The sequence below is a fragment of the Aspergillus niger genome, assembly GCF_000002855.4.
Source record: "Aspergillus niger supercontig An07".
Lineage (NCBI taxonomy): Eukaryota > Fungi > Ascomycota > Eurotiomycetes > Eurotiales > Aspergillaceae > Aspergillus > Aspergillus niger.
Window position 1 is genome coordinate 1,538,097 of NT_166523.1, and position 27,628 is coordinate 1,565,724.

Sequence of the window (27,628 nt, forward strand, 5' to 3'; positions counted from 1 at the left end):
CTTAAATTGCGGGCGGCACCGTGTTTCTGTCCCCTCACCTCTCCAAGCGCTAGCCAACACGAGGCAACTCATTCCGGCAAGCAGCCATTTGGTGAAATGAGGGGCATTGAGGAGACAAGGTATATCCATGCGTCGGTCCCCCATCTGCAGCACAGATGCAGCTAACGTATCGGCCAGGCAACGATGGAATACCTTCTTTCGCGACAATAACCACCCCGCCGATATCCGGACTGCCCTTCGGTCGGAACAAGGAGATAAATTGTGCGAGGATGGATTGAGGTCTATTTGCTGGAAGGCATGCGCTCGTGGCCATTATGACCTGGTCATCGTGCTTACCTGAGCGTAGGCGTTTCTGCTATTCGATGATCTCGACCGAGCGCAATGGTCGCAAAAGATCGCCGATTCGCGAAGTGTTTATGTCGCCCTGAAAGCCCATTTTTTGAAATACATCGAACATCCAGACGACCTGCAGTCGACAGTTGATCCACTGGCGGATGATGAAGCGGTATGTTATCTCTGGCCACGCTCTCTTTGGCAGAAGACTTGACGGGCTGATGAGAGGACCTGTGAAGTCTCCATGGCAAACGTTACGTGATGACGAGCAGTCGAGGGCGGATATCGCCCAGGACGTCGATCGATGTTTACAGGAAAACTTCTTCTTTCGCGAGCCCTCTACCAAGTCCAAAATGATCGACATCTTGTTCATTTACTCGAAACTGAACCCCGACTTGGGCTATCGTCAAGGGATGCATGAGATTCTTGCTCCTCTCCTCTGGGTCATTGATAGGGATGCCATTGAGCCAAAGTCACTGCAAGAGTCCAGCGCCAAAGAAGCCGATGATGACCTGATGCACACTCTCCTCGATGCCGATTATGTGGAGCACGACTCTTTTACATTATTTTGCTCAGTTATGCAGAATGTTCGCGTGTATTATGAGCATAATAGACACCGATCAGAGAATGGCCAGGCGGACGTTATACCGATCGTTCACCAATGCCACCGGATTCATAATGATTTGTTAGTAACCGCAGATTTGGAGCTGGCGGATCATCTGCAAGCCCTTGAAATCTTACCGCAGATTTTCCTCACGTAAGTACAGTACGCTATGCAACTCTTGAATTGCAAGGCTAACCTCAAAAGGCGTTGGATGCGTCTGCTGTTTGGTCGAGAGTTCGCTTTCCAAGATGTTCTTCTCATTTGGGATCGCCTTTTTGCGGAGGGGTTACGTGCCGAACTCATAGACTTTGTGTGCGTCGCCATGCTGCTACGAATTCGATGGCAACGTGAGTTACATCTGTTATGCAGACGGTTTGCTACAACGTGCTAAGTTGATCTAGTTTTGCGTGCCGATTCCTCGAGTGCTTTGGGTCTCTTGCTTCGCTACCCTTCCCCTCAACCCCACGAACCCCTGAGCTTCGTACACGATGCGGTATACCTGGAGCAAAATCCAACTCCTGATCGAGGAGTATTCATTATTTCCAAATATTCCGGAAGACCACCGGATCCCACCAAAGGACTCGGGCAACCCAGCCCAAAGCATTTAAACAGCAAGAAGTTCCGCTTGCGGAGCGTCTCAAGAGATCTAAGCGAAAGCAGCTCCCCTTCCAGGTCGCCTGCAAGGAACAGCCCCAAGAGTCTGGAGACGCTCTTCCAGGACGTTTCGGAGGGCATACAGCGTCGGACAGAGGCGTGGGGTGTAGCCAAGGCTGTCCGGGGAGCGGTGAGTGAAGCCAAGAGAAACATGCAATCTATTCAGTCGGAGCACTATTCCCGGACTGCACGGTATGAACCGTTAAGCTCGACTATAGGCATGCCGTGGGACCATGGCACCGACATTGCAGTCCAATGGAAGACAAAGCTTGAACAACTGGAGGAACGGAACAGGAGACTGGCCAAAAGTCTCGGCAATTCCTTAAATGACATCCGGAGCCACTTGATGAGAGCAGAGGGTATCGACAAAAAGACCACGGACGCCTTGAAAAAGGCGCTCACCCAAGTTCAGTCAGTCCAGAGCTGTCTTGAAGACTCTTCCATTCCCCCAGGTACCGTGGAGCAGGGTCCCAGCGAAAGTGGCGAGGGAGACCAGGAATCGCTATCTGACACTTCTAAACCCGCGAGCGAGCAAGCTGAGACGGTGCTGGGCAAATCAAGTGACGCCTCGTCGGCGACGCGCAAACCTAGTGTGTCTGCGAAGTCATCACGATCGTCCGTTGATTGCGAGACGAAAACCCGTAAAGCCCCAAGCAATGGTCAGATTCCCTCACCCATGCCACTACGACATGCGGTACGTCCATCACTGGCAGATTCAGAGTTTTCGTGGATGCTCGGGGGCGGGCGACAATTTTCGAGCTTCGTTAGTCCGGCATCCGTGCCGCCCGAACAGACCCGGCATGGAGAAATGCGATCCAAACCGAATACCCTATTTGGCAACGGTGACGAGGAACATGGAAGACCTGACGCTGAGGCCGACGGACTGGCGCTGCGGAGTCTTCGGGGACCCAAAGCTCGTGAATAGTCCGGATGCGATTTCTGTGTGACTGAACATATTTTCTCGAAGTCAGCCTCCAGAAACCTTAGTGATCCGTTATACCCATCGCCGTTGGTGAGGCGACTGCATCGGACTACAGATTTTGCTCATTTCTTTTGCATCGTGGCTCGACGGGCCGTAAATGTATTATCCGGTCCGTTTGCTCATAGCGTCCATCTCAATAATTATCAAATTATCATCACCCTGGGAACTCGGGTAGGGATTTTGCCACGGCAAGAGACTACTATGAATGTACTATGAATGTACGAAGGAAATGAGGATAAAGTGGGAATAGCAGGCCGGACGGGAGCCTGAAGCTAGCCCGACTATTGTAGGCAACAAGAAATTCAAGTGCCTAAGCAGGAACCTGACTTGCGTAAGTTGTCGACGAACTTTTCGGTACTGGGGCCCTTTGATCGCATCGATCTTCCATGGAAGCAACGCGGCCTCCACATGCCAGCGTGACTGGCAGACGTTCTAACTTCTAAGGTTCCAAACAGTGTCTTTACTGTGCAGCCACGGCGAACGCCAATTGGTCTGGAACCCGCCGGTGAGCTTAGTGCGGACGTGTACAATTGATCGTCGGGGCCTTCTGTCTAATGGAAGTCGAAGACCGGTAGTTCCCTGTGCGGTCTGTCCCAATCAAGTCAATTGAATCATTCGGTGCTTGCGGCGATCTACAACCGCAACGGGGGCTGGCTGATCGAGTTACTTTGGGCCGCCAAGATGGCGAGCAGAAAGTTGAATCATCCACTTTCTCTTGGGGGGAGTAGTAGACTAGGAGCTGGAGGGGAAATTCGTCGAACAAGGAATTGATCGGAAGAATGATAATACGCTGGAGTAGTCCAGAAGCATGTTTTCGAAGTTAGCAGAATGGATCGAACCATATGAAAGTATACTAAATGATCGGTTTCGTCCGCAGCCCGTCGGGAATTACATCACCACCATGCATGGTTGGGGTGGTTCCATTGGAATGAGTGGCTTGGAGGCCGTAGTAGTTAACGGTGTGTGGAGGATGTTAGACTCAAGGAAGTTAGGAACTCTAGTAGTATCCTCGATGGGGGGTTGTTTTTGGAAGGGTATTGATGGACTGCATTAGTGACTCCATAGTTTGTGGTTGTTGTCAATGGCTCGCATGAATCCAGGATGGGTATGAGGAGGGGAAGAAGGCCTTTTTTGCATGTATTATTTCCCCTTTCCCCTCGACCTCCCCGACCGTGCCGGACCACCAATATTTTCTTTGACCTGGTACTACTCTTTAAAAAGGAAAGAAAAGAAAATCATCGACGGGTTGGCAGGCAGGCTGACTGGCATGCTAGCTTGAACTTCTCGAAAGTTTTTACATACTCCCCCGGTTGAGTCCGATCTACCATTACTACTATTATTACTTATTTGGCTTCCCTGACAGCTCCCCTCCTCGTGCGTGGAGCTGCCAAACAAGACCCAATACCCAACCTAGGTACTCACTAGACAGACCATTAGACAGACTACTAAAAAGGGAGCAAGAGAAAGGATCATCTGAAACCTCATTTCTGTTGGTTCTTCTAATAGTCTTACGTCCGCGGGATACCAGAACAGAACGTCATTTATCCCCCCCTCCCAGAAAGAAACATCGTCAAGTTAACATCTTCATCTTCCCTACTACGGTCTCCACTATTTACCCACCCCGACTTACTCGCTTCTACCAATTTTTTCCTTCCCTTTCCTTCCCTACGACGGCATCCCTTTCTCCAGAGGATCGGATCCTCCTCTCACGGGTCTCCCCCCAGTACTGGAGAGGCCATTACAACTTCCCCCTCTTCCTTGGCCAGTCTTTGGCCACATTTGTCGGTTCGAAGACCCGGCGCCGACCTCACCTCCTTACCCTTCTACCACCCGCCACTGCAACATCTGCTTCATCTGCAGGCCATTGGCCTCCCTGTGACTAATTCCGACCAACAAGAGACTCCCTTACTACTTAGGCTTTCTCCAGCTACCTTGTTCCTCTCCCCCCGCGTGCTACGCCTCCTTCGCAACTGTATGGTACCTGTGACCTCACGAGGCAGCTGCCCACTCGACTTCCCGCCCGCAGTCCGCTGACAGCCTTTTTTAACCTCCCTCCACCTTCACTGTCGACCACGGACTGACCGACTCACTGCAAGTCTTGTTTGTCTCATTCAGTGCATTGAGATCCCGACAAGCAGGAGGTCCTGGTTAATCTCTCCCCCCTCGCAGTAACTCGTTATTTCCACCCCCAACGCACCGATCTGCAAGTGGAAAAAAGAAAAAGACAAAAACTAAAGGGAAAGAAAAAAGAGACCCCGAAGCAGAGCACCAAAAAGTTTTCCCTATAAGATAACCACAAGGGAGGCAGACAGACAAGAAACTTGCAGGTCTCGCCAAACAAACCGCCGTGGATGGTCAATGTTCTGTTATCCCATGTAGCAATAAATCTCGCCGTCACTTTTTCCTAGCCCTCTTTGTTTCCAAGTCATTTCGAGTTGCGCCGATTTGAACCGCTTGTTGTCAATCGGTCTGGTCGGTGCTGGCCCCTACGCTCTCGCCTACTTGGGAAAATATGGGTTCTACTTCCTATAATCCCGATGGTTAGTCTCCCAGTTTCTGTGATTGTTCTCTTTGATCATCACCCTTTCCGCTGCTTCTCCTAGCGCACCAATCCAGCAGGGGAAGAGTTGTTGGCTTCAAGCAGGACAATTTCGATAGGTTTACGCAAATGGCGACCAAGGCGCTTCGGCCTGGGAAGGCGAAGCTGCAAGAGCGAAATGACGACCGTGTCGAACTTTCGCCGAAATGGTCGTCCAACCTATTGGAATCTAAATCGACTTATCCAGACCATTTACCCACATATTTGGATATGCATCTCGGAACAAGTCAGCCACTTCATTCCACATTGCTGAAGGGTGTATTCGGGAGGGGCGCAGGAGAAGCGGATGATATCACAATTAGCGAGGGAGCAAAGGGATATTGGCAGAACAGAAGCTAACGACCTCCTGCCATACAGGTGAACCAAGCCCATTGTCGTCCCCCGTGGGACCCCTATCCGCGTCGCCCGAGTCAGACCCTTTTATGAGACGCCTCTCGGTGCATACGGAGGACTCGATGAAATACTCTGCAGACACCCTCTCCTCGGGCTATGATCATCTCTCTAGGTAAGTGACCGATGGGCGGGGATCTCCTTGCATTAGAATTGTATATGCATTTGCGCAAAGCACGCAGACAGAAACTAAACGGAATTTTCTATTGCTCTTCTGCAGGTCTTCTCTGCTTGATCATGAACATGGACTTGGCCCATCTGGTCTAGATCGCATACGTCAACAGCCATCACGCGTCTTTACCCTTCCGAACATGTCTGCCTCATCGCTCGCGCCTATGACCTCACGTAGCCACTCACCTTCACCACGCTCCGCTTCTTCGACCAGAGCCCATCCCAGCCGCATGCCATCAACCGAAGAATTTGGCACATTAGAAGATCTCCATCGCTTCCCGTGCGAATCGCTGCACTCGTTTTCCTTTGCCCAGCAATCCGAGGAACTCCTGAATAATCGGCATAATATCCTGAAGAGGTCAATAGACTTCATGCGCGACCGCTTCGGCTGGACCACCGGCAACAATGCGGGGCTTGCTGGCGCTCAGGCTCGTTTCGGTGGAGATGCTGACACCCAAAGCGTGGTGGACTACTTGTCGAAAACAAGCGTTTCGGGGAAGGATGACCGCTACAACTACGCTGGGTTATCGCGCGGGCCTATGACTGGACCTGCTGATGTGGACAGTGGCAATATCTTTGAAAGGGCATTTGCAGAATCCCAGCTTTCCGCGGAACAGTTCAAGGGCACGGCGCCGGAGCAGGGTCTGCCCGATGCTCTGCGTTCCTCTGGCCAAGCATCAGAAGATCTAGCATCCCCGCTGAGGACAGACTCAAGGCCGTACCCCAGGCGCGTAAGCATAAAAAAACGTACTTATACCGAGGCTGGCTCTATTACTGCCCAGGGCAAGCTGATGGAGACTTTAGCACCCTTCACCACCACGGACCCCTTATCTCCTACCAGTACCTCAACTCTAGGATATGGTTTCCCGGTTCCTGTCCTACACACCCACAGCAGCAAGTGGACACCCGCATCACAAGCCGTTTTCAGGACCGAGTCGCATGAACCATGGACCATCTTGGCGGCGAATGACATCTCGTGTCTCATCTTTGGTGTCACACAAGCGGAGCTCCGCAAGCTAAGTATCCTCGAAGTCGTACAGCAAGACCGCAGACAGTGGGTTGAGTCGAAACTGCGGGACCCCGCTACTGATGCTGCCGTAAGGGCCCAACCTTCGCCGGATAAAACTCGCGTTAAGCCCGTGAATCCGAAATCGATGGGGATGGGCAATGGTGTAACAGCGCAGCTGCTCAGCAAGCCCCCTTCTCGAGCGAGGGCTCCAAGGCGGGCCCAGACTGACGATGGATACGGCTCGAGCGCAAGGCAACTGAATCACCCGGCAACCAAGTCACGAGGTGTACTGCTGTGCGGCGATGTGGTACCCATCGAGAAGCGCGATGGCAAGAGAGGCTCTGCCAGCATCTGGGTGATGGAAAAGCGTGGTGGCTTGATCTGGGTCATGGAGGAGATCCAGGAGAATGTTGCATTCGTTCGCTGTGATGAATCTTGGAACATTGCTGACGCCACCGGTGATATTGACAAAGTCTGGGGTCAGGGTGCGGCAAAAACTGGAGATCGGATAACGGAATTACTTCCCAGTCTTCCGCCCGACTGCCTTGAATCTCCAGTCGATCGAGGCCTCAACAAAATCACTGAGACAAAGTACTTCGCTTCTCGCACATCAGCTGGTATCTGCATACCGTCCACTATCACTAAAGGCGATCGCTCAAGATGCCTTCGAATATCTAGCTTTCCTCATGTCGCAGGTATGATGGTGCTATCCTCTTCGACTCTGAAAATTGTCAGCTCCAATTCAGTCTTCTCGTCAGCGCTGTTTGGACATGAGCGACCTGAAGGCCTACACATCAATGATTTGATACCTGGCTTCGACAGCTTGCTGAACGTGCTCACCGAGGAGGAGAGTGTACCGCTGGTTGACGGTCTAGTAATCTCCGAACCCAGCTTCCGGAGAGCGCGCACCCTCTCTATTCTACGCGATGGCAAATCCAATGTGGCCTCGGTCTTCCTAGAACCCTCTGGCCTTGCTGCCGTGCATCGCGATGGCTCCTCGATTGCTGTTGATGTCCAGATGCGTGTGGCCAAGAGCGGTACAATGTTCCCCAAGGCACGAGATGAATCCACTTCGGGGGATCACAGCGACTCGGAGTTTGAAGCTGTCACAGAGCTTGTATACGCACTTTGGGTGACGTATTCGAGACATATCCATTCGGCAGCTCCTGCAGCTGGCTTCCCTTCTCCGCCGTCCCGGACCGAAAGCCCGTCTTCTATTTCGGCCTCGAATCTGGCTTCCACAACAGCTTCTACTCCCTATGCCATTGGCTCGGAGCGGACATCGGTAGAGACGCACATACCGACTTCTACCTTGAGTCAGGCGTTAAGTGAGGCAGCTTCGCAACCGCTAACGGACAAACCAGTCCAGCCAATGCCCGAAGTAAGGCCCACTGGTACTAAAGAGGTGCCCCAAAAACGAACGATTGCCGATTACATTATCCTCGAGGAGATGGGCCAAGGGGCCTACGGAGAAGTCAAGCTTGCGCGCATGAAGAAAATCCCAACCAAGAAAGTCGTTTTGAAGTATGTTACGAAGAAACGAATTCTGGTGGATACGTGGACCCGCGATCGTCGTCTAGGAACGGTGCCATTGGAAATCCACGTTCTGAACTATCTCCGACGCGACGGTCTGAAACACCCCAACATCGTCGAAATGGAAGGATTCTTCGAGGATGATATCAATTATTACATCGAGATGACTCCACACGGGCTACCTGGAATGGACCTCTTTGATTACATTGAGCTGAAAGCAAATATGGATGAGGCGGAATGCCAAAACATCTTCAAGCAGGTTGTGGACGCAATTCATCATCTCCATACGAAGGCTTTGGTTGTGCATCGCGACATCAAGGATGAGAACGTCATCCTGGACGGTGAGGGTCGGATCAAGCTGATCGACTTTGGAAGTGCCGCCTATATCAAGAATGGACCCTTTGATGTGTTCGTGGGCACGATTGGTAAATATATCCCAATTCTTTAGCCTAAATCTGTAAAGCTAACTTTTCCAAGATTACGCGGCACCCGAGGTTCTTCAGGGCAAATCCTACCGAGGCAAGGAGCAAGACATTTGGGCCCTTGGTATCTTACTCTACACCATCGTCTACAAAGAGAATCCCTTTTACAATGTTGACGAGATCTTGGACCACCCTCTCCGAGTTCCGTTCTTGCCCTTCTCGGAGGATTGCATCGACCTAATCCGAAGGATGCTTGACCGAGATGTGGACAACCGGCTGACGATAAGTGAAGTTTTGGAGCATCCATGGATGATTGACAGTTGAGCTCTACAACAAAGTAAATAAAAACGCGCCATGGCATGATACGTTGGATACTATTATGCAGCATTCCAGACATCGCACGCCCGCCTATGCAAAGACATGGGTCTTTCTCAATCTTGCTTTTACTTCCATCATGTTGAAGATGGAGATGACGACCAGCGTATGCGATGACTCCACATGAAGTGGCACTTATGATTGAAAATGATGAAAATGGATGGAGTCAAGCAGGATGAATAGGTTCAAGGGCATTTAGGAGCGTGGGGGACTTGTGGATTGGGGCACGAGACGGGACGGGATTCATTGGAATGGATGATAACGAAAATGCCTGAACAGACCGGGAGGCCCGTGGGTCATTTGTATAGAGGTTTACGGAGGCTGAGATACCCCATCGTCATCTTGTTATGCTCTTTTGGTTTAGATGATTTTCTTTTTCTTCTTTTGCATTTACTTGGACCATCTTTGATTCCATGCATGGCCCAGGGGTGATGAGAATTGGCAGTACGTGCATATGAGAGATCCGATATACCCTCAGCGGTGGTGTTCTTCGCTTTTTGACCTTTATGAGTGTTTATATGTTTCTAAGCCAGCAAGAGCCTGTCTGCAGTTAGAATAAGCGGGCACGAATAGAAAGACACGACGCATTCATGCAACTTACCTAGTCACCATTTGTTTGGTTCGTATTCCACATGGCGCGAGGATCTCGCCGGGCTTACCGTATCAACTGCGGGGGTAGAAGCGGGGAAAAGGCCAAAGGCTAGTGCTCGTAAAAGTAATAGTCTAGCCATACCGGTAGTAGTCATTTAGCTATCAAAGTAACTAGTAGAACTCGTGGCCGTCAGCCGCCTGAGAAACTCTGGTTAGGATCCGTGATGCATTGTGAGATCACACACCTAACAGGAGGTACTGTGTAGTCAGATTCCTCGGCTTAGAGGACCCCAGGTCTATCCTTCCCCCTTTCCAACGAACCACTACAGTTTGTAAAAGTAAGTAGCGCTAGTCATGTTGGGTCACTTTTATACACCATACTCTTTGTACTATTCCGTGGGTACATCGACTCCAAAATGGGGAAACCAAGTGTGCCCCGGGGGACCCCTACCTATCACATAAGTAAGAGAAAGTATCTACTTTGTCACTAGCGAATGTGACAAAAGTGGATGGGTACTTGGACTGGACCCAGGGACGAAAAGGTGGATACTAAGTATCGACTAGGACGGGGGTTGAATGGATAAATGGATGGATGGATGGATGGGTACCTTACTGGTTTGGGGGAATTGGCCGGTGACCTGTCAGTCAGTCAAACAATCAGGTACGAGTAGCTACCCTCTACTGTAGTCTATCTATCGCATTAAGTAAATACTCTGCATGTATCTATCTCTCCTTACTTCATGAGGAAATACCTAAGTACTAGTCAATATGTTAATCAATCGATACATAGAGTTTCCTATCTAACCAGTGTTCTCTCTCTCAGTGGTGGCGATGTCCACCACACTACTCACTCCGTTCCTACTGTGTATAACCGAGAGGCGAACAACGACTTACAACCCAGGCAGCAACACACACTCAGCATCCACCCTTTAGATACATACTAGCACTGTACGGAAATACTTAGTGTGGGGTGGAGAACCACGACCGTTTTCCTCTCCTCGCCCACCTGTATCGCTTGTCTTACTGACTTAGCCACAGTCCCCCACCCAATTGCAATATCATTGGGCACAATCCGGGAAGGTAAGAGGAACAAACCCGACCAGGAACGAAAAGCCGTTTTCCGCCATTCGGACGGAGCCCCGGTCGGTTCGGGCTTGGGCCCTTGTCTTGTTGTGGTGGTGCTTTGGGCTGGTCTCTCAGTGTACCGTGGCATGGGGAGTGGTGTTCTGGGCTCTGCTTGGTGGGTTTAAAGTGGGTTTGGGGTTTTGTTTTTGGTGGGAGTGGAGAGGGGAGAGGAGGAGGATGGAGGATGTACAGGGATTGGGTTTGGGGGTTTCTCTTTCTATTCTTCTTTTCTTTTTTCTTCACTTGTTCTCTTCGGAGAGGCGTTTGTGTGTTGTGAGATGTTGAGATTGGAATTGAGATTGAGTTGGTATTTGTCTGTTTGTCCTGTTCAAGTGTATTGTTTGCAAATGGGTAATGGCAGAATCTTGAGGGATGTGCTGTCTCCAGGTAACTGCATTTTCAAGACAAGGAACAGGGAAGAGACAGTGAAAGAGAAAGGAAAGAGCTAAGCCTCCACTCGACGAGACGGGTCTATAACACCAAATACTATCATTGCTATCGTTACCGTTCTTCCCAGTCGTTTGCATACCGATCGTAATGCCCTTTCCCGCCATCCTTATCTTGACAGGTGAAACTTTCTCGATTGATCGGCTGACTTGAACTTCTGATCTGGAGTAATATGTCCATGAGACCACCATTCTTATCTGCCTCTGCAAAAGATGAATCAGAAGCCCATTGTTCAAATTAAATTGACCATTCACTGACCGGAACAGACGGTAAGAAATGCCTCTCGGAACGCGTGGTGACTCCGCCGGGAACCACCGCCACCGCCTGGGAGCCAAGTGGGGAATCCATTAACACGCTAATCGATAAGTCTGGAGGGAGAGAATGGAATGTCTCGATAAGCCTGTGGGGTAACTCAACTCACGTCTTACGGATAGAAACTGACTATTGAAGGATCCCCGACAGGTACGGTATTGTTCGGAAAGTCCCTCTTCCCACTGACTGGCTATGTGTTGCTCAGAATGGGGGACGGTGGCTGCTGTGAATGGTCCAATTCAGTAAGCTCGCCCGGTCCGACTCCATTGTTTCTGTGGCCATGCAGGCCATGGAGTATCCACGCTCTCTCTCTCTCTTTTCGTTTCGGTGTTTCTCTCTCTGCTACTGGTGGTGGTGGTGAGTTGCTCGCTGTACGATAACTGGCTGTCGTCTGACTTGGCCAGCCTTACGTGATTTTCCCCCCTTCTGTCTTCTTGCTTGCATTCTTGCTTGCCTGCTTTCTTTCTTTCTTCCTCTCCCATCAGCTTCTATCTTCGCTGTTCGCTCTCCTGCAGGGTCTTCCGTTTGCGTGTAGCCTCACTGCTTGCTTCATTTACTTTTTCGTGTTGACCACTTGGATGATGCTTCGGTGACGTCTGCAGGAAACCCAGTGTCTTTTTTACTTGGAGGGAATCCAAAGCCTGTGCCGGCCACCCGCACTCGCTGCCACTTCTCCGGGGTTACGCGGTCTCCTGTCCCATGGTACCAGCATTAACACTTCTTAGCCGAGACTCTCCCCCGAATTTGGTCGCTTGTTTGTCTGCTGCCCTACTGCCCTGCTGACCCTCATCCTCTCCCATTCGGCTTCCTCTTCGCTCTCTCTCGACAAAACCTGTCCATCCGCAGGATCGGGGTTCGGCGTTTTTGCTTCGATTAGGGTGATAACGGTGTTATTGCGGCTATCGCTATCTCGAGAATCATACTTGCGGAACGGCTGGCGGTCTGGCTTCATTATGACTGCCTAGGACTGGATTATTGCGACCACCTGTGCTAGTCGCTGCCACGAATCGTCCTGGCTAGCTGTCCGACTGTCTACACATTCTCCGCATACCTCTCCGTCCTCCCCGAAATACTGTTGAGAACTCTGTTCATCCTAGAGCCTCGGATCTCGAAACCGCAATTCCGTCATGGCTACCGCATTCCCTGATGAAATCAGGGCTTCGCCCGAAGCGGCCTCGCCGGCGAGCCCGGCGTCTTCAACTGGCCAGATTCCTTTGGAACAGCCGCCCAAACTCAAGGGGCGTCACAAGTTGCTACAGAGCCTGCAGCGCATCTCGTCAAGCCCGAGTCTGACCAGACGGGGCCGGTCCCATTCTACGGGATACCGTCGTGACAACAAGGCCTCTTTGTCCTGTGTCTCCCTCTCCCAGTCCGCATATACTCCTTGCCTGGGTAATGGAAGTACCTCTCAACTCTATGGCGGATTGAACGCCCGTCCAATCACCCCCGGTGCTGCTGCCTTTCCAGTAGACCATGACGGAAATCCTCGAATCCGCCTTGTCGGTTCCGACTCACCCAATGCGCGGACAGTTCCATTGCCTACCGATCTGCGACCAGGATCTCGTGGGTCCCCGTTGGGATCGGATGCAGCCGATCAACCTGCCACGGCGCGGTCGTCCCCGAAGCCAAAGAAGGTCTTTGATTTCTGGGGCAATATGCCCGATGAGCTGAAGATGCGCATTTTCCAGTACCTCACCCCGAAGGAGATTGTCCGTTGCGCTGCTGTTTCGAAGGCATGGAACAAAATGTGTTATGATGGACAGTTGTGGACCGAAGTCGACACGACAGACTACTACCGCGATATCCCTAGCGATGGTCTTGTGAAGCTGATTACCGCCGGTGGGCCATTCGTTCGCGATCTCAATCTCCGGGGCTGTGTCCAACTGAAGGATAAGTGGAAGACTGAAGGCGATCGCATCACCGACTTGTGCCGGAACGTCGTCAATTTCTCACTGGAAGGATGTCGCATCGACACTCAATCGATCAACTGCTTTCTCTTGCGCAATCCCCGACTGGAATATATTAACTTGTCCGGATTATCGTCTGTCAGTGACTCTGCCATGACGATTATCGCACAGTCCTGCCCTCAACTTCAGATCTTGAATGTATCTTGGTGCACCGGCGTTCACACCGCGGGGCTCAAGAAGATTGTGAGCGCCTGTAACAACTTGAAGGATCTCCGAGCAAGTGAAATCCGTGGGTTCGACGACGTCGAATTCGCCCTACAACTATTCGAGCGGAATACCCTGGAACGCCTGATCATGAGCCGCACGGAGCTTACAGACGAGTGTCTGAAGGCACTTGTGCATGGGCTTGACCCCGAAATGGACCTTCTTGAGGAACGAGCGCTTGTCCCTCCGCGACGACTGAAACACTTGGACATCCACCAGTGCACCGAATTGACAGATGACGGTGTTAAGTGGCTTGCCCACAATGTTCCGGACCTGGAAGGCCTGCAACTCTCACAATGCTCTGAGCTCAGCGACGAATCCGTTATGGCGGTGATCCGGACCACTCCTCGTCTGACACACCTCGACCTGGAGGACATGGAGAGGCTTTCCAACCATACGCTTCTCGAGCTTGCCAAGTCCCCGTGTGCTGCGCGCCTGCAACACCTCAACATCAGCTATTGTGAAAGCATTGGCGACATTGGAACCTTGCAGATCATGAAGAATTGCCCTGCCCTCCGTTCCGTTGAAATGGACAACACCCGGGTGTCCGACCTGACCCTGATGGAGGCCAGCTTCCGCGTGCGCAAACGTGGCTACGATGAGAACCTTCCCAAAATTGGCCTCCGTCTGGTTGTATTTGACTGCGCCAATGTCACCTGGGCCGGTGTAAGAGAAGTCCTCTCAAGCAATGCCTACCTCCCGCGTGCTACCCGCAAATCCATGCAAGCAGTCTCGGTTGTCACCCACACGGTAGATCCTAATCAGTCCACAACTGTGATTGCTTCCTCTATTACACCTCCCCCGCCGCCACCCGTATACCCCAATGAAATTATCCATCTGAAGTGCTTCTATGGCTGGCAGCCGACTGTGGATGAACACAACAAGCGAGTTCTCCGTGGTGATCTTATGGCTGCGAGCAGGCTGGATCGGAAGTGGGCCGAGTACATGATGGCAACCGAAGAAGCGGGTGCTCCAGGATCCGGGGTGAGAAGAAGACGGCGTCGAGCCCGTGAAGCCGAGAGAATCTATAACGAAGACGACGAAGATGCAGCTTTCGGTGTCGGAGCTGTCACTACACTTGGGGCAGGAAGACGGCGACACACTGAAGGCGGCGGCACAGGAGGCTGCAGTGTCATGTAAGGTGACTACTCGTCTGTTGGTCGATCTTGCGAAAGAAAGTGTGTTTGGAGCGATGCACTCGTTTCAATGTTTTGATTTACTAGGTTCTGGAAACCTTGTTCCCGCATGTACCGGCGTTCGTCTCGCCCTGTTGGGGTAGAGGATAGCTGGAACCGCGTGCTGGGATTTGCAAGCATCGCTCTGCTGTGAGCATGCTATGAGATATGACATGATGATTTCGCGACAAGTGCCAGTCACTTAGTCGGCCCAGAGAGCATCGGGAGTGTTGACTGCTCTGAGAATCTTTGGGTCACCACTGCGCATCTTTCGGGTGTTCTGGCGAGCTGAACTGCCACACGATCGACGTGTATTTCTCGTTCATCTACTGTACTTAGAAGGATGGCGAAGCCGGAGTTGGTGAAAGCATCCACAAACAATCTTTTAGACTCGAACTGGTTCTTAGCATCTAGCCTTTGTCGTTCTACTGTAGGAACTCGGATAGTTGAAAACACTTGATCATTGGGTATCGTATAAGGGCATAGCCACACACTTCAATGAGAAAGGCCCAGGAAAGAAACAGATAAGACATGTAACTCCAACTCCAGAAAATGCGTTCACGCTCAACCAGCCCAGACATGGCAATTTCACATCTCAAAGAAACCGCCATCACTCTCATCGCCGTCATCATTGCCTGCATCCCGCATGACATGATCTTCAGCAGGGCCCCTAGACCTCTTCCTATCATCCACCTTCCTGGACCTGTCCCTGCTCTTTCCAGCCTGCGACGACGACACCCCACGCTCTTGGCTCTTCTTCGCCTTATCACCGGCCCTCTGACTTCTCTCCTCCTTCTTCCGATCCTTCTCCCCAGCCTTCGCCCCAGACTCCAGCTTTCCATCCCTCAACATATCCAACGTCCCATCCTTCATACACTTCTCCACCACATGCCACATCGCCGGCTTATCGGCAACCGTCGCATGCACCATTCCAAACCGTGCATCACCGTCCGAGTCAGCGCCATCACCACCATCCTCCGCACCGTCTCCCTTAACCTTCTTCTTCTGCTCCGCGTACAAGGCGATATACTTCTCATCCAATGGATAGTAAATAGTATAGTTCAAGTTCACGCGAGCGACTCGGAGCTTCTCCGCCAACGAAGCAAGTTTCTTCTCCTTGGTCTTGGTATCCATGGCATCGGGTCCGGCACTCGAGACTTCCTTTTCGCGGCGCACCAGCCGGTTCACGTCTTTGGTTGCGGTTTTGCGGTCTACAGATCGAGTATCGAATTAGCAACAGCCCCCCATATAAAACCCACGGCACAGCAAGACATCGTAAGAAAGAGGGCGGGGGTAGAGGAAGAAAAGCATACCCAAAAACCTAACAAAATGATACTTCTTAATCATCTTCGACCGATCCCTCCTCTTCAACTCATCCTCCAATTCCTTCTCATACCCGGACAACGCGCGCTCCTGCACGATGCGCGCATCGGCCGGCAAATCCGCCTTGTTGAGTAGACGCTTCACATCCCGGATACGTTTCTTGAGCTCGTTGACAGACGGGTATTTGTGTTCTTTCTTGGGGAGGAGGATTTTCTTGCGCGGGCCTGCTCCGGCTCCGGGCGCTGCAGCAGCATCTGCATCGTCGGAGATATCGTGGGATTTGCGTTTTCTGTGGGCGGGGGCGTATTCTCGTGGCATCTTTGTTTTAATTCTTGGTTTCCGGGAGCGTCTAAAACGAGAGGGAAAAGAGGGGAGGCAGATGATAATTGTTTGAATTATTTTAATGGAATTAAGAAAAAGTGATAATAGCCGGATCATCTATCGGGCCGGGAAAAAAGCTCCCCGGATTGTGAGAGGACGAGATTGGCCAATCAGCGCGGGGATAGTCCCATGACGCGCGCCGCAATTCAAGGATATGGATTGAACTAGTACTACTATTCTCTTACCTTGTTCTCTACAATTTACCATCTTCATCTCTACTTACAACAGGATCGGGGAATACAGGCCTGGCTGTTGCTCAGACAGTCTCCCTAATGTGCGATTGACACTGGGAATCATAGAAGAAGAAAATAATCCCCCACCGATGGGCAGTGACACATCAGATTCGCGCGGCTGAAATCATATCTCAGTTGGTGACCGGTCCAGTCGCATCTGCGACGAAGCCCCAGCCCAGCCCAGCCTAGCCTAGCCCCAGCCCCCGAAAAGACCACAGGGGTTTGCGGCGTGCAAGTGTATGTGTGTGAGTGTGTGAGAGGTGGGCACACATTAAAGCACACAAAAGCGGACAGATCACAAAACCCACAATCCATCTACCCCAAAAAAGAAAAAAATAGAAAAGAAAAATGGAAAAAGCCATCCGGTGGTCCCCCACCTCCACGACAGGCGAACAACGCTTCCTCTCCGTGGACGTGACGGGAAAAGCCTTCCGATTGTGCAAGGTAACCTCATATGAGCGCGGCGGCCGTCTAGAGCATGAAGAGCTAGCGACGCATACGAAAGTGCCCGCGTTCCGGGCGTTCGATTGGTCACCGGTGGATGAATCGTTGGTCGCGGTGGGCCAGTCGTCCGGGGATGCGACGATTCTGCGCATGAAGAGCGATAGTCAGGAATCGTACTCGTTTCCGATTCGACATCAGCGGTACTGTAATGCGGTTGCGTTTAGTACGCATGGGTTGCTGGCTGCGGGACTGGACCGGGTGCGCAATGACTTCTGTTTGAACATCTGGGATGTTAATCAGAGGTTGGCGAGTAAGGCTGTGAAGGGGTTTGTGGAGCCGTTGAGGAAGTTGGCCAGTTCGGAACCGATAACTAGTGTGAAGTTCTTTAGTGATCAGCCGGATACGTTGGTTACGGGAGTGAAGGGGCAGTTTGTGAGGATCTATGATTTGAGAGGTGGGTTTCTTCCTTGTTTTCCTGGTGGGTGGGTGCTGATTGAAAACAGAGGGACCTGGAAACCCGTCGCTGCAATTTCCTACTCGCTGCGTGCATAACATTGCTATTGACTGGCTCGATGAGAATTATATCGCGTCTTGTCAGGCTACTAATGACCCGACTATCTGTATCTGGGATCGGCGCATTGGGTCGCGCTTCATTACGCCGGCTGTTGGGCCGGCAAATGCCCTGGAGACGAGCCAGCTGGGGCCGTCGCTGGAGTTTGGGAATGTCATTGCTCCCAAGTCGACTATCTGGAGTTTGCGCTTCTCTAGGACCAAGAGGGGCTGCTTGGGTGTGCTATCCAATACGGGGCATTTCAAAACCTACGACATTGTCAAGGAGTATCTGGACGAGGAGATGCGCTCGTCCATGGATGAGACCCTGGGGCAGGGCGCGGCGAGGAACTACCCCGAGCAGATCTACACCAAGCACGTCCGAGATGTTGTTACGCCTTACAACCATCCGTCTCGGGGGTACGATGAGACGGACAGGGTTGTGGCATATGACTTTCTCAATATGAGTCCGGGCAATGAGCCCAGCGCCATTACGATTTCCGGCAACGATGAAGTGAAGATTCTCACTGCGAAGCCTCCAGCGCCGCCCGTGCGGCTTTCGTCGCAGGGAACATTGATATGGGGTACCACAGATGAGGACTCTGATTTCCGAGCGATCAATCCCCAGTCCAGTCACGGGTTGAGCATTTTGGAGATGGTGGAAGACCTCCGCGAACGAGCAACATCTGAGTCGAATGGGCAGGCTTCGCAGAAAGGACGCCGGGCCGTCAACCGGCCAGCGACACCTTTGTCGAGCCGTGAGGCCAGAGAACATGCCTTGTCATTGGGGACCTTGGGCGGTCGGCTGCCTGTGAAGGATGCTCTGACTCTGTTGTCGGTGAACCGGTTTCGCTGCAAAGAAGGCTATCTGTTTGACGAGGCACGGAACAAGAAGATACTTGCTGATGACCCGTGGCTGCAGGGCTTCTGGGATTGGGTTGAACGTAAGTGCGCAGCCGAATATCACGGGTTGTACTGACCGCATTATAGGCGCACGTTCCGACTCTAGTAACGAATCTATGATTATCAACGGGCTGGATCTGAATTACCTGGGCGTTTACGATGTCTGGAACAATGACTTAGGTATGTCACCTCATGCCTGATGCCATGCATGGCTGACTCCAACAGGAGAGAGTCTCCATGACCGACGAGTCGGCGGCAACCCGGCATCCGACATTCACGAAACCATCGTGGAGCTGGTTCAGGATCAACTCAATCTCCCCGAGACGAAAGGCTGCGAGACTGAATACCCCGAGCATCGCCGGCTGTGCCTGCGACTGTGCGGCGCGGCGCAATCGCACCGGGAGCTAGAAGAGATGGTCAAGACATTGTCTGCTGACAAGCAGCACACCAAGGCCGCTGCGCTGGCCATGTTCCAAGACGAAGCGAAACTCGCGTATCTGGCTCTGCGGAGCCACGAGCCCACCCAAGCTCACAAACTCCTCGCCATGGCTATTGCTGGAGCCGCGAAAGGCGACACCGACTCAGACTGGGAAGACACCTGCGCCGAGATCGCAAAGGAGCTTACTGATCCTTACGCGCGAGCGATTCTCGCGCTCGTGAGCAAGGGCGACTGGCGTTCTGTCATCCAGGAGACCACCCTTCCGCTCAGATACCGGATCGAGGTAGCGCTGCGCTGGCTGCCAGACGACGACCTGACGAGCTATCTCCACGAAACCACTACCACTGCCATTCAGCAAGGCGATATTGAAGGTATCCTCCTGACCGGACTCAAAAACTCCGCCATGGACCTATTCCAATCCTATATCAACAAGTACCACGACATCCAAACGGCCGTACTAGCAATGAGCCACACCGTCCCGCGCTTCATCAGCACCTCACCCGACCGCGCACGCTTCGAATCCTGGCGCGAGACCTACCGCCAGCAGATCAACGCATGGAAACTGCAACTGGAGCGCGCACGCTTCGACGTCGGCTCCCGCAAGTTCGCCGTCACCTGGGACGGACGCAAACTAGTCGACCCGCCCCGCCAACAAGTCAGTCTCACCTGCAATTACTGTACACGACCACTCACGCAGCACGACGCTTCCTCACAACTGACACCCTCGGTGACGGGCGAAGTTACACACCCGACGCCAGGCAATCCCCTGGGCAGCGCCGCCATGTCCGGCACCGTGTGTCCCCGCTGCGGACGCCATATGCCGCGGTGCGGAGTATGCACGCTATGGCTAGGAGCGCCAGACCCGATGTCCAAGGCTTGTGTGGCGGCAGATGCGGCGGGACGGCGGCCATCTGAGACGGAACTGATGCGGCGGTTTATAGTGTTCTGCATCAATTGCAACCATGGGTTCCATGCGCATCATGCGCGGGAGTGGTTTGCGCGGCATAAGGTGTGTCCGGTGGCGGAGTGTAGTTGTATTTGTGATCGGTGATCCTATCTGGAATCAGTGTAAAGAATCGGATATATGGTTTTGTTTGACTGGGAAGGATGCGTTATTGTGATATACCCTATTCGCGGTGTTTGCTAGTTTATGTTGATGCATGAAGTATAATTTAGAAATAGATGGGTGGGAAGCATTAATAGGATTAATATCATTAACTGTATTGTCATTGACTGTCAGTTTATTTTCCATGTCAAAGAGTGAACGATATAGTGAATGGGATAGATAGTCGGGGAGCAGAAGTGGGCCCGCGGAGGTGGAAAAGTTCCGCCGAGCCCCTCCATCTTCACTCCGCACATCTCGTTGACACTCCATCTGCAACTTCATTTCATCTCTACCGAACTCGCAATTACACTTGATTGTTCACTCAGCAAATCATCATGCCTAAGGGTCGCCCTCCCGCCAGCCGCGCCGTCACGGTGTCCAAAGCACTAAGTCTGCTTCTCCGTCACGCCGCCGAAAAAGAAGGCCTACCGATAGATGCGCAAGGCTACGCCAATGTGTCTGATGTGGTGCGTCCTATCCCAGCAGAATCATAATCCAAGGATAACTCACCAACTAATATGGGATTTGGTATACAGCTAGCATGGCGCAAACTTAAGTCCCTAAAAGTCACCTTCCCCGAGATCGTCGACGCCGTCGCCAACTCCGATAAGAAGCGATTCGCGCTGCTATACACCCCATCTACATCCCAACCTACACCAACCGCTACAGAACCAACCCCTACAACTACATCTACAGACCCCACCACAGAAACCGAACCCGAAGTAAAAGAATCCACTGACACAACCACCACAACCACCGCCCTCGCTGCAACCACCACCGACACCAACCCCACGCACTACCTCATCCGCGCAACGCAAGGCCACAGCATCAAGACCGTTGAAGCTGCGCACCTCCTCGAGAAACTCTCCCTCTCCGACAAAGACAAACTTCCGCGCACTGTCGTTCACGGCACATTCCACTCCGCATGGCCGGCCATCTTCTCCTCCGGTGGACTACGCTGCATGGGCCGCAACCAGGTACATTTTGCGACAGGGCCAGCAGTGGAAGATGTGTTGGCGGGAAATGCGGTGGCCGCGCCGGGACAGGTAATTTCGGGGATGCGGAGGGATGCGCAGGTGCTGATTTATGTGGATTTGGAGAAGGCGTTGAATGCGGGATGTCCGTTTTGGAGGAGTGAGAATGGGGTGATTCTTAGTGAGGGGATCAGCATAAATCAGAATGAGGATGGGAAAGAGGGGGGGAAGGAAGAGAAGGTAGTGCCGTTGGAGTTTGTGGATGTGGTGGTGGAGCGCAAGATGGGCAAGATTTGGGAACGCGGACAGGTGGTGCAGGAGTGGCCGTCGGAATGGGCGCAAAAGGGGACTAGACAGAAGGGGGGTCCGACGGGAAGGAATCGTACTTGATACTTAATATTTGCATAATATGGTGGATAAGTAGTTAGTGAATGCATGCCGTATGCAACCATCAGGCAATGGATCAATCCGCGTGGGGAATTATCTCCCATACAAAGTCCCAGTATTTCCTTCCGAAACGTGCGGGGAAGACATCGGAACATCATCCGATCAGCGCCAAAGTGGCTTTCCGACCAGCGACAGCGAATCCGGGGGATCCATTAACAATCACTACTAAGTACTTAGACTAGTTACTATATAACCACCAAGCACCATCTTAGTTCAACTCTGCTAGTTTCCTCTCTACATCCTCCCTCACTTATACCCCATACCTCCCTCCCATACACATACATACCCATCAAAGAACAGAAAACAAAAAGAAGAAAAGAAATTCAAAATGCCGCGCTTCGACCCCAACTTCACGGACAACGTCATCAACAGCATGGGTCCCAAAACGACCCCGCGCTTCCGCCAACTGATGACCGGTCTAATCCGCCACGTCCACGACTTTGCGCGCGAAAACGAACTCACCGTCGACGAATGGATGGCTGGCGTAAAGCTCCTCAACTGGGCTGGTCAAATGAGCGACGATAAGCGTAACGAAGGACAGCTTGTTTGTGATGTTATCGGACTTGAATCGTATGCCTTACCCCACCACCACCACCACCACCACCACCAAACCCCCACACACAGACACATACTAACCTATAGTCTATAGCCTCGTAGACGAAATCACATATACATTGGCCAACGAAGCCCCCGACGCCCCCACCGCAACCGCCATCCTCGGCCCGTTCTTCCGCGCCGACACCCCCTACCGGGACAACGGGGCGAACATCGTCCTGACCCCGCCGCCCGATGGCGAAATGGCATTCATGCACGGGCAAGTCGTGGACTTTGCGACCAAGGAGCCGCTCGTCGGGGCGACTGTTGAGGTGTGGCAGGCTAGCACGAATGGGTTGTATGAGCAGCAGGATCCCAAGCAGGAGGAGTTTAATCTCCGCGGGAAGTTCAAGACCGATGAGCAGGGTCGGTATAGCTTTTATTGTTTGAGGCCGACGCCGTATCCGGTTCCTGATGATGGTGAGTTTATCCCCCTTTTCCCTTTGGGGGATGGGTTGGAGGGAATGGTAGATGAGGGGTAGGCTAACTCTGGTGGTGGTATAGGTCCCGCTGGAAAGCTGCTCGAGTTGATGGATAGACATCCGTTCAGGCCGGCGCATATTCATATTATTGTATGTCTACCAATCCCCTTCTTCTGTGTATTGACTGTGGAGAAGGAGCGTGAATATACTAATGAGGTATGGTGTAGGCTACATATGACGGCTACAAGCCCCTCACGACGCAAATCTTCGATTCCAAGGATAAATACCTGACCAATGACTCGGTGTTTGCGGTCAAGGATTCGCTGATCGTGGATTTCGTGCCTCGCAAGGATGATCCTCAAGCTGGTCTTGAGTTGAACTATGATGTTAAGTTGGTGCGGGCGCCGGCGAACTGAGCTATTTACTTTCATACTATTTATTCGTTTATCTATATATTTTCGATACGTGACAAATTGTATTGTATGAGCGATTGTCTATTGACGTTTGGGTTGTGCATTGTTCTATACTTGTAGTGTGGAGTGATTTGGTCATGTGCTGTATTGTAGCTTCATCACGTACTCGTACAATGAGGTATCTAAATCATACCAACTCATACGCTATACTTATAGCTTTAATCACATGATGAAATCTAGTTTAAGATACTAGCCAGTTACAGGGTTTGCACAAACCCCCCAATAAGTCCTCCAACCTCCTCCGGCGCCTCCACACAATGCCAATGCCCGACTCCCCGCAACACCTCCAACTTCTTCTGCGCACTCGACACGCTCGCTTGAATATGCTCGCACCCCTCCATCGACGCCGACTTATCCTCCTCGCCCGCAATCAGCAAGTACGGCGCCGTAACCTTCGAGTAATCAATCACCGGCGCATTAGCAATCGCCAAGCAGAGCGCTGCGTAACCCTTGGGGTTCTGTCCGATGATCAGTTCACGAATGAACGACTTCACGAGTGCGGAGCTGCGGGAGCCGGTTGCTCCATTGGGGATGGTGTTTGCCATGGGTTCCATGCCAGCTGGGATACATGTTAGTGTACATTCGGATTGACTGATTTGGTGGCTGCTCACCCTTTGAGACTGTCTCGCTGCGCTGCGTCATCACCTCTGTGAGCTTCTCAGACGGGTGAGTAGGCCCGATAGCTACGACGCCTGATATGCGGTCGCCGTACTGTGCGCCCAGGAGGGTTACTACGAGACCGCCCATTGAGTGGCCGACGGCCACGGCCTTGGGCACTTGTAGTGCATCTAAGACCCCCACGACATCGGATGCGATGGAGGCAATGCTGATGGCGTCGCCGGTGTATGTGGACCGGGCTGAGCCGTAGGTATCGAGGGTGATGCAGCGGTGGTTACTCAGGTAAGGGAGGATAGGGAAGTAGTAGTTCTGCGACGAGCCCAGGCCGTGGATGAAGATGATGGTCTGGCCGTTGGCCGGAGCACCGTCCGGGTGGGTATCGGCGTAGTAAACTTGGTGGTTGTTGACGGTGACGGTCGGCATGGTGTCTCTTCTGGAATGTGTCTCCAATGGATAGTGAAAGGTGAAAGGTGGGAATGTTGAGAGGGGAGATGCTTGCCGGAGATGATCGATCGGATATGCATCTAGCTCTGGTGGCCGACGTCATGTGCGGGGAGCTGTGGCCTCAACATTTTGGCCTCTCTTTCCACCACGACTTTTCTGTTCCGATATCCATCTTCCTCACTGCATCCGCTGCATGCCAATACAGCTTACCATCATTCACCCTATTCACTCACCGTGCTGAATCCGTCGGATCGAAGGTTTCGTGGCGGGGAGGCGAGCCGCCAGCTTATCACCGCCCGAGCCGACGAGGGGCGCCGCTATCCGACAGGCGGATCGCCTTCGGGTCGGAAGCGCTTTGTTTATCTGCCATATACTATAAAAGTATTTGCTCGGATCACACGGCATCCAGCGCAACCAGTGCTTGTTCGAATTCCTCGTCTATATCGAATTCGTAACCGAATTCTTCGAGGAGGAGTGCCGTGTCATCTTGGAATGAGTCGGCAGCTGAGTGGTTCTCTGGCTGAGCGTGGTTCTCCGGCTGCGGCTTATCCTGCGGTGCACCTTGATCTGGCGCAGTAGTATTCCCCGTCTCTTTGATGATATCCTCATCATAAAAGATAGAACAACAATCAGAGAACTCATCCTCCTCTTTAGCCTGAACCTGCTGTTCATCCTCACTCTCACCCAGATCGCAACTCGTAGCCTCATCCCTATGATCCTCGCCCTCACCCTCCTCCCCCTCATCCTCAGTATCCAAATCCAAATCCAAATCCGCCTCAGCAGCATCAACAACCGCCTCCAAATCCTCCAAAAGATCCTCATCCACCTCCGTATCCCCTCCCTCATCTACTTCTGTATCCCCACCTCCACTATTACTTTCCCCCTCCTCCCCATCCCTCTTCTTAATAAATTTGAACAATAAAGGCTGACTCGAAGGCGGCGCGGGCGCATTCGGATCCGGCAATCCCATGCGCCCCAATCTCCTGCGTTCCTCTCTATCGCGCGCTTCTTTCTCCGCTTTCTTCTTCTTATTCGCGACTCGTTTCTTCTCCTTATCGCGGAGTTGCTGGGCGCGTTTCTCGCGCTCTTGTTCACGCTCGATGCGCGCGATCTGCGATGCGGTGAACTGGAAGCGCTTGTTGCTGCGCTGGTAGCGGCGGCGCACGGTGCGGGACTTTTCGAGGATGATGCGCTTGCTTGGGGAGGGCATTTTGAGGGATGGTCGGGAAGTAGGAAGACATTTGAGGATGAGGAGGCATGTCTCGCTGCAGAGGGAGGGAGGTTATTGTGGAGAGGCCATGCGTGTGTGATGGTGTATGAATGTGTTGTTGATTATAGTTTGGATGTACTCCGTAGTTGGGGTGGAATGCGGAAGGAGGCCGCGACGGGGATATGTTGTGCCGAGATTGGCTTCCTATCACCGCTTGTTTACTCCGAATCAACTAACTGTCTTGTTTATTGTTGTCTGCTTTGTTTCTATTCACTATTGTCTTGTTCAGTTCATTCTAATCTACCTTCTATTGACAGTGACTAACTCTTCTTCCAGCAGATCTACTTATTTACAACTTCGAATCCCTCGCCGGATCCCAACTAACCGGAGCATACTCCGTCGTCTGCAACTCCTCCATATCCTCCGCGGACAACTCGAAATCAAACACCTGCGAATTCTCTACGATCCTCGACTCAGTCACCGATTTAGGCAGCGGCACATATCCCTACACCTCGTTAGCATCGCATCTCTCCAACCACCCCGCCTCATCCCCCATAAAAGGAAAAAGAAGGAAGAGGACGAACCTTCTGCAAACTCCACCTCACCAAAACCTGCGCCTCACTCTTCCCATACTTCGCCGCCAACTTCCTCAACACCGGCTCCTGCATCCTCTTTGCCTGCACAAGCGGCGCATACGCCTCAACCACAACCCCCCTTGCTCTCAGCCAACCCACAATATCCTCCCGCGCACACCACGGATGAATCTCATACTGCCCGACGGAAATCTCTCCTCCCCCGCCGCTCCGAATATACTCTTCCAGCTCTTCTAGATGCCGGATGCCGTAGTTCGATACACCTAAGGAGCGGATCTTCCCTGCTGCTTGGGCTTCGACGAGTGCGCGCCACGCACCGAGGCGGCCGCTGCGGCCGCCGTAGGGGGCGTGGAGGAGCATGCTACATTTCCCCCCATTACTGTTAGTATCTAAACCGTAGGTTCGTAGAGAAAGTTTGGAAATAGACGTACAGATCAATATACCCCAATCCCTTGGCAGCAGCTAGACTAGTCTCGATCGCTTCTTTGGCTTTCTCGTAGGACATGTGCGTGGTGGGGATCTTGGTCGTGTAGAAGATTTGGGAACGCGGGATATTGGAGCGTTGAATAGCGAGGGCGCATTCAGCTTCATTGTTGTAGAGTTGGGCGCTGTCGATCTATCGTTCCCCAATTGGCTTTTGTTAGTTGGGTTGTAGATTAAGAGGGGGTGGTTGTGGTGTGGTGTGCGTACATGACGGTATCCGAGTTCCAATGCTTTGAGGGTGACGGATTCGGTGACGTCGGGGGGACTGTTGATAGTATGATTTTAAGTGAGGAGATGGTCCTGAGTGGGTAAGTGTGATAGATGGGTTGGAACGCACGTTTTATAGACCTATACAAAACACGCGCTTATTAGTAGACGATATCATATAGACAAAAATGAAGGTATACTCACACCATATCCAAGAACGGGGATCTCGTACCCCGAGAGCATTTTCTTGGTTGATTGTAGCGAGAGAGACATTTTGATCTGTAGCCCTTGGATCTAGTGATCTTACAGAGAGAGGTGTGTAAAGGTAGAAGAAGCTGCTAATTGATCAACATGGAGAGATACGAGACTAATTTATATCTGCCGCCCTCGCCGCCGGGAGCACAAGGTTCCCTCGACCCGAGAAACTGAACGAACTATTATTAAAGTAATGCCGCTCATCCCGCCCCACGTCGATCGAGAACAGAAAGGCATGGGGGTTCAAGTAAATTAGTTGAGCCGAGATGAGAGCTCGGGTTTAGAGGGTCCGGTGTGGTGTGCTAAATTCTAATCTTCGTAATTTTATCTGATTATATATGTCCCGGATAATTTATATCTGTGGAGAGGGAGAGTCTCCAGACTCTCTGCTATAATGTTCATCGAATTGACATACCCACTATGATACATTAACCCACTACTAGTCAAAGGCATGGGATTATTATCTGATCATCTTATCTCCGACCAGGGCTTAGGTCTTAGGGTTCCTCCTCTTATCGATAAGCCTCGGTCGGATGACACACTCACTAGTCCGCTTTAGGATGGTCCCGCAGCTGGTCCTGGCCTGAGGCTACCGCAGCCAGTTCGGTCGTCATCATCCAGAGCCTGATTGGAAGGGG

The 27,628-nt window shown here is 52.1% G+C and overlaps 12 protein-coding genes across 12 annotated transcripts; 7 read left to right on the forward strand and 5 right to left on the reverse strand.

Annotated features, from left to right (window-relative positions):
* Positions 1-96: 96 nt before the first annotated feature.
* An07g07190 (uncharacterized protein) lies at positions 97-2,516 on the forward strand (the record flags this gene model as incomplete). Its single annotated transcript, XM_001391756.1, has 6 exons — positions 97-119; positions 178-295; positions 347-505; positions 573-1,090; positions 1,142-1,284; positions 1,339-2,516. The coding sequence occupies 6 exons, from the start codon at positions 97-99 to the stop codon at positions 2,514-2,516; spliced, it is 2,139 nt and encodes a 712-aa protein (XP_001391793.1).
* A 1,693-nt stretch (positions 2,517-4,209) lies between these two features.
* On the reverse strand, positions 4,210-5,002 carry An07g07200 (uncharacterized protein; the record flags this gene model as incomplete). The annotated part of the gene is made up of 5 exons (XM_059748571.1): positions 4,210-4,299; positions 4,393-4,446; positions 4,505-4,554; positions 4,622-4,717; positions 4,972-5,002. The coding sequence occupies 5 exons, from the start codon at positions 5,000-5,002 to the stop codon at positions 4,210-4,212; spliced, it is 321 nt and encodes a 106-aa protein (XP_059606913.1).
* Positions 5,003-5,085: 83 nt separating this feature from the next.
* An07g07210 (uncharacterized protein) lies at positions 5,086-9,021 on the forward strand (the record flags this gene model as incomplete). Its single annotated transcript, XM_059748572.1, has 5 exons — positions 5,086-5,113; positions 5,177-5,398; positions 5,530-5,677; positions 5,783-8,700; positions 8,753-9,021. 5 exons carry the CDS (start codon positions 5,086-5,088, stop codon positions 9,019-9,021), a joined length of 3,585 nt encoding a protein of 1,194 aa, XP_059606914.1.
* A 555-nt stretch (positions 9,022-9,576) lies between these two features.
* On the reverse strand, positions 9,577-9,818 carry An07g07220 (uncharacterized protein; the record flags this gene model as incomplete). The annotated part of the gene is made up of 2 exons (XM_059748573.1): positions 9,577-9,612; positions 9,732-9,818. The coding sequence occupies 2 exons, from the start codon at positions 9,816-9,818 to the stop codon at positions 9,577-9,579; spliced, it is 123 nt and encodes a 40-aa protein (XP_059606915.1).
* Positions 9,819-10,247: 429 nt separating this feature from the next.
* On the forward strand, positions 10,248-12,140 carry An07g07230 (uncharacterized protein; the record flags this gene model as incomplete). Its single annotated transcript, XM_059748574.1, has 8 exons — positions 10,248-10,324; positions 10,640-10,903; positions 10,952-10,987; positions 11,075-11,175; positions 11,502-11,642; positions 11,753-11,789; positions 11,834-11,918; positions 12,063-12,140. 8 exons carry the CDS (start codon positions 10,248-10,250, stop codon positions 12,138-12,140), a joined length of 819 nt encoding a protein of 272 aa, XP_059606916.1.
* A 534-nt stretch (positions 12,141-12,674) lies between these two features.
* An07g07240 (uncharacterized protein) lies at positions 12,675-14,858 on the forward strand (the record flags this gene model as incomplete). The annotated part of the gene is made up of 2 exons (XM_059748575.1): positions 12,675-13,850; positions 13,887-14,858. 2 exons carry the CDS (start codon positions 12,675-12,677, stop codon positions 14,856-14,858), a joined length of 2,148 nt encoding a protein of 715 aa, XP_059606917.1.
* Positions 14,859-15,481: 623 nt separating this feature from the next.
* Positions 15,482-16,534, reverse strand: An07g07250 (uncharacterized protein; the record flags this gene model as incomplete). Its single annotated transcript, XM_001391762.1, has 2 exons — positions 15,482-16,104; positions 16,207-16,534. The coding sequence occupies 2 exons, from the start codon at positions 16,532-16,534 to the stop codon at positions 15,482-15,484; spliced, it is 951 nt and encodes a 316-aa protein (XP_001391799.1).
* A 644-nt stretch (positions 16,535-17,178) lies between these two features.
* An07g07260 (uncharacterized protein) lies at positions 17,179-20,216 on the forward strand (the record flags this gene model as incomplete). Its single annotated transcript, XM_001391763.1, has 4 exons — positions 17,179-17,728; positions 17,778-18,767; positions 18,814-18,906; positions 18,952-20,216. The coding sequence occupies 4 exons, from the start codon at positions 17,179-17,181 to the stop codon at positions 20,214-20,216; spliced, it is 2,898 nt and encodes a 965-aa protein (XP_001391800.1).
* A 389-nt stretch (positions 20,217-20,605) lies between these two features.
* On the forward strand, positions 20,606-21,634 carry An07g07270 (uncharacterized protein; the record flags this gene model as incomplete). Its single annotated transcript, XM_001391764.1, has 2 exons — positions 20,606-20,737; positions 20,807-21,634. The coding sequence occupies 2 exons, from the start codon at positions 20,606-20,608 to the stop codon at positions 21,632-21,634; spliced, it is 960 nt and encodes a 319-aa protein (XP_001391801.1).
* A 385-nt stretch (positions 21,635-22,019) lies between these two features.
* Positions 22,020-23,123, forward strand: An07g07280 (uncharacterized protein; the record flags this gene model as incomplete). The annotated part of the gene is made up of 4 exons (XM_001391765.1): positions 22,020-22,261; positions 22,341-22,705; positions 22,790-22,857; positions 22,935-23,123. The coding sequence occupies 4 exons, from the start codon at positions 22,020-22,022 to the stop codon at positions 23,121-23,123; spliced, it is 864 nt and encodes a 287-aa protein (XP_001391802.1).
* A 254-nt stretch (positions 23,124-23,377) lies between these two features.
* Positions 23,378-25,452, reverse strand: An07g07290 (uncharacterized protein; the record flags this gene model as incomplete). The annotated part of the gene is made up of 4 exons (XM_003188669.2): positions 23,378-23,739; positions 23,792-24,328; positions 24,476-24,605; positions 24,643-25,452. The coding sequence occupies 4 exons, from the start codon at positions 25,450-25,452 to the stop codon at positions 23,378-23,380; spliced, it is 1,839 nt and encodes a 612-aa protein (XP_003188717.2).
* A 270-nt stretch (positions 25,453-25,722) lies between these two features.
* Positions 25,723-27,008, reverse strand: An07g07300 (uncharacterized protein; the record flags this gene model as incomplete). Its single annotated transcript, XM_001391767.3, has 7 exons — positions 25,723-25,725; positions 25,838-25,957; positions 26,037-26,406; positions 26,477-26,661; positions 26,736-26,793; positions 26,866-26,876; positions 26,940-27,008. The coding sequence occupies 7 exons, from the start codon at positions 27,006-27,008 to the stop codon at positions 25,723-25,725; spliced, it is 816 nt and encodes a 271-aa protein (XP_001391804.3).
* Positions 27,009-27,628: the final 620 nt, after the last annotated feature.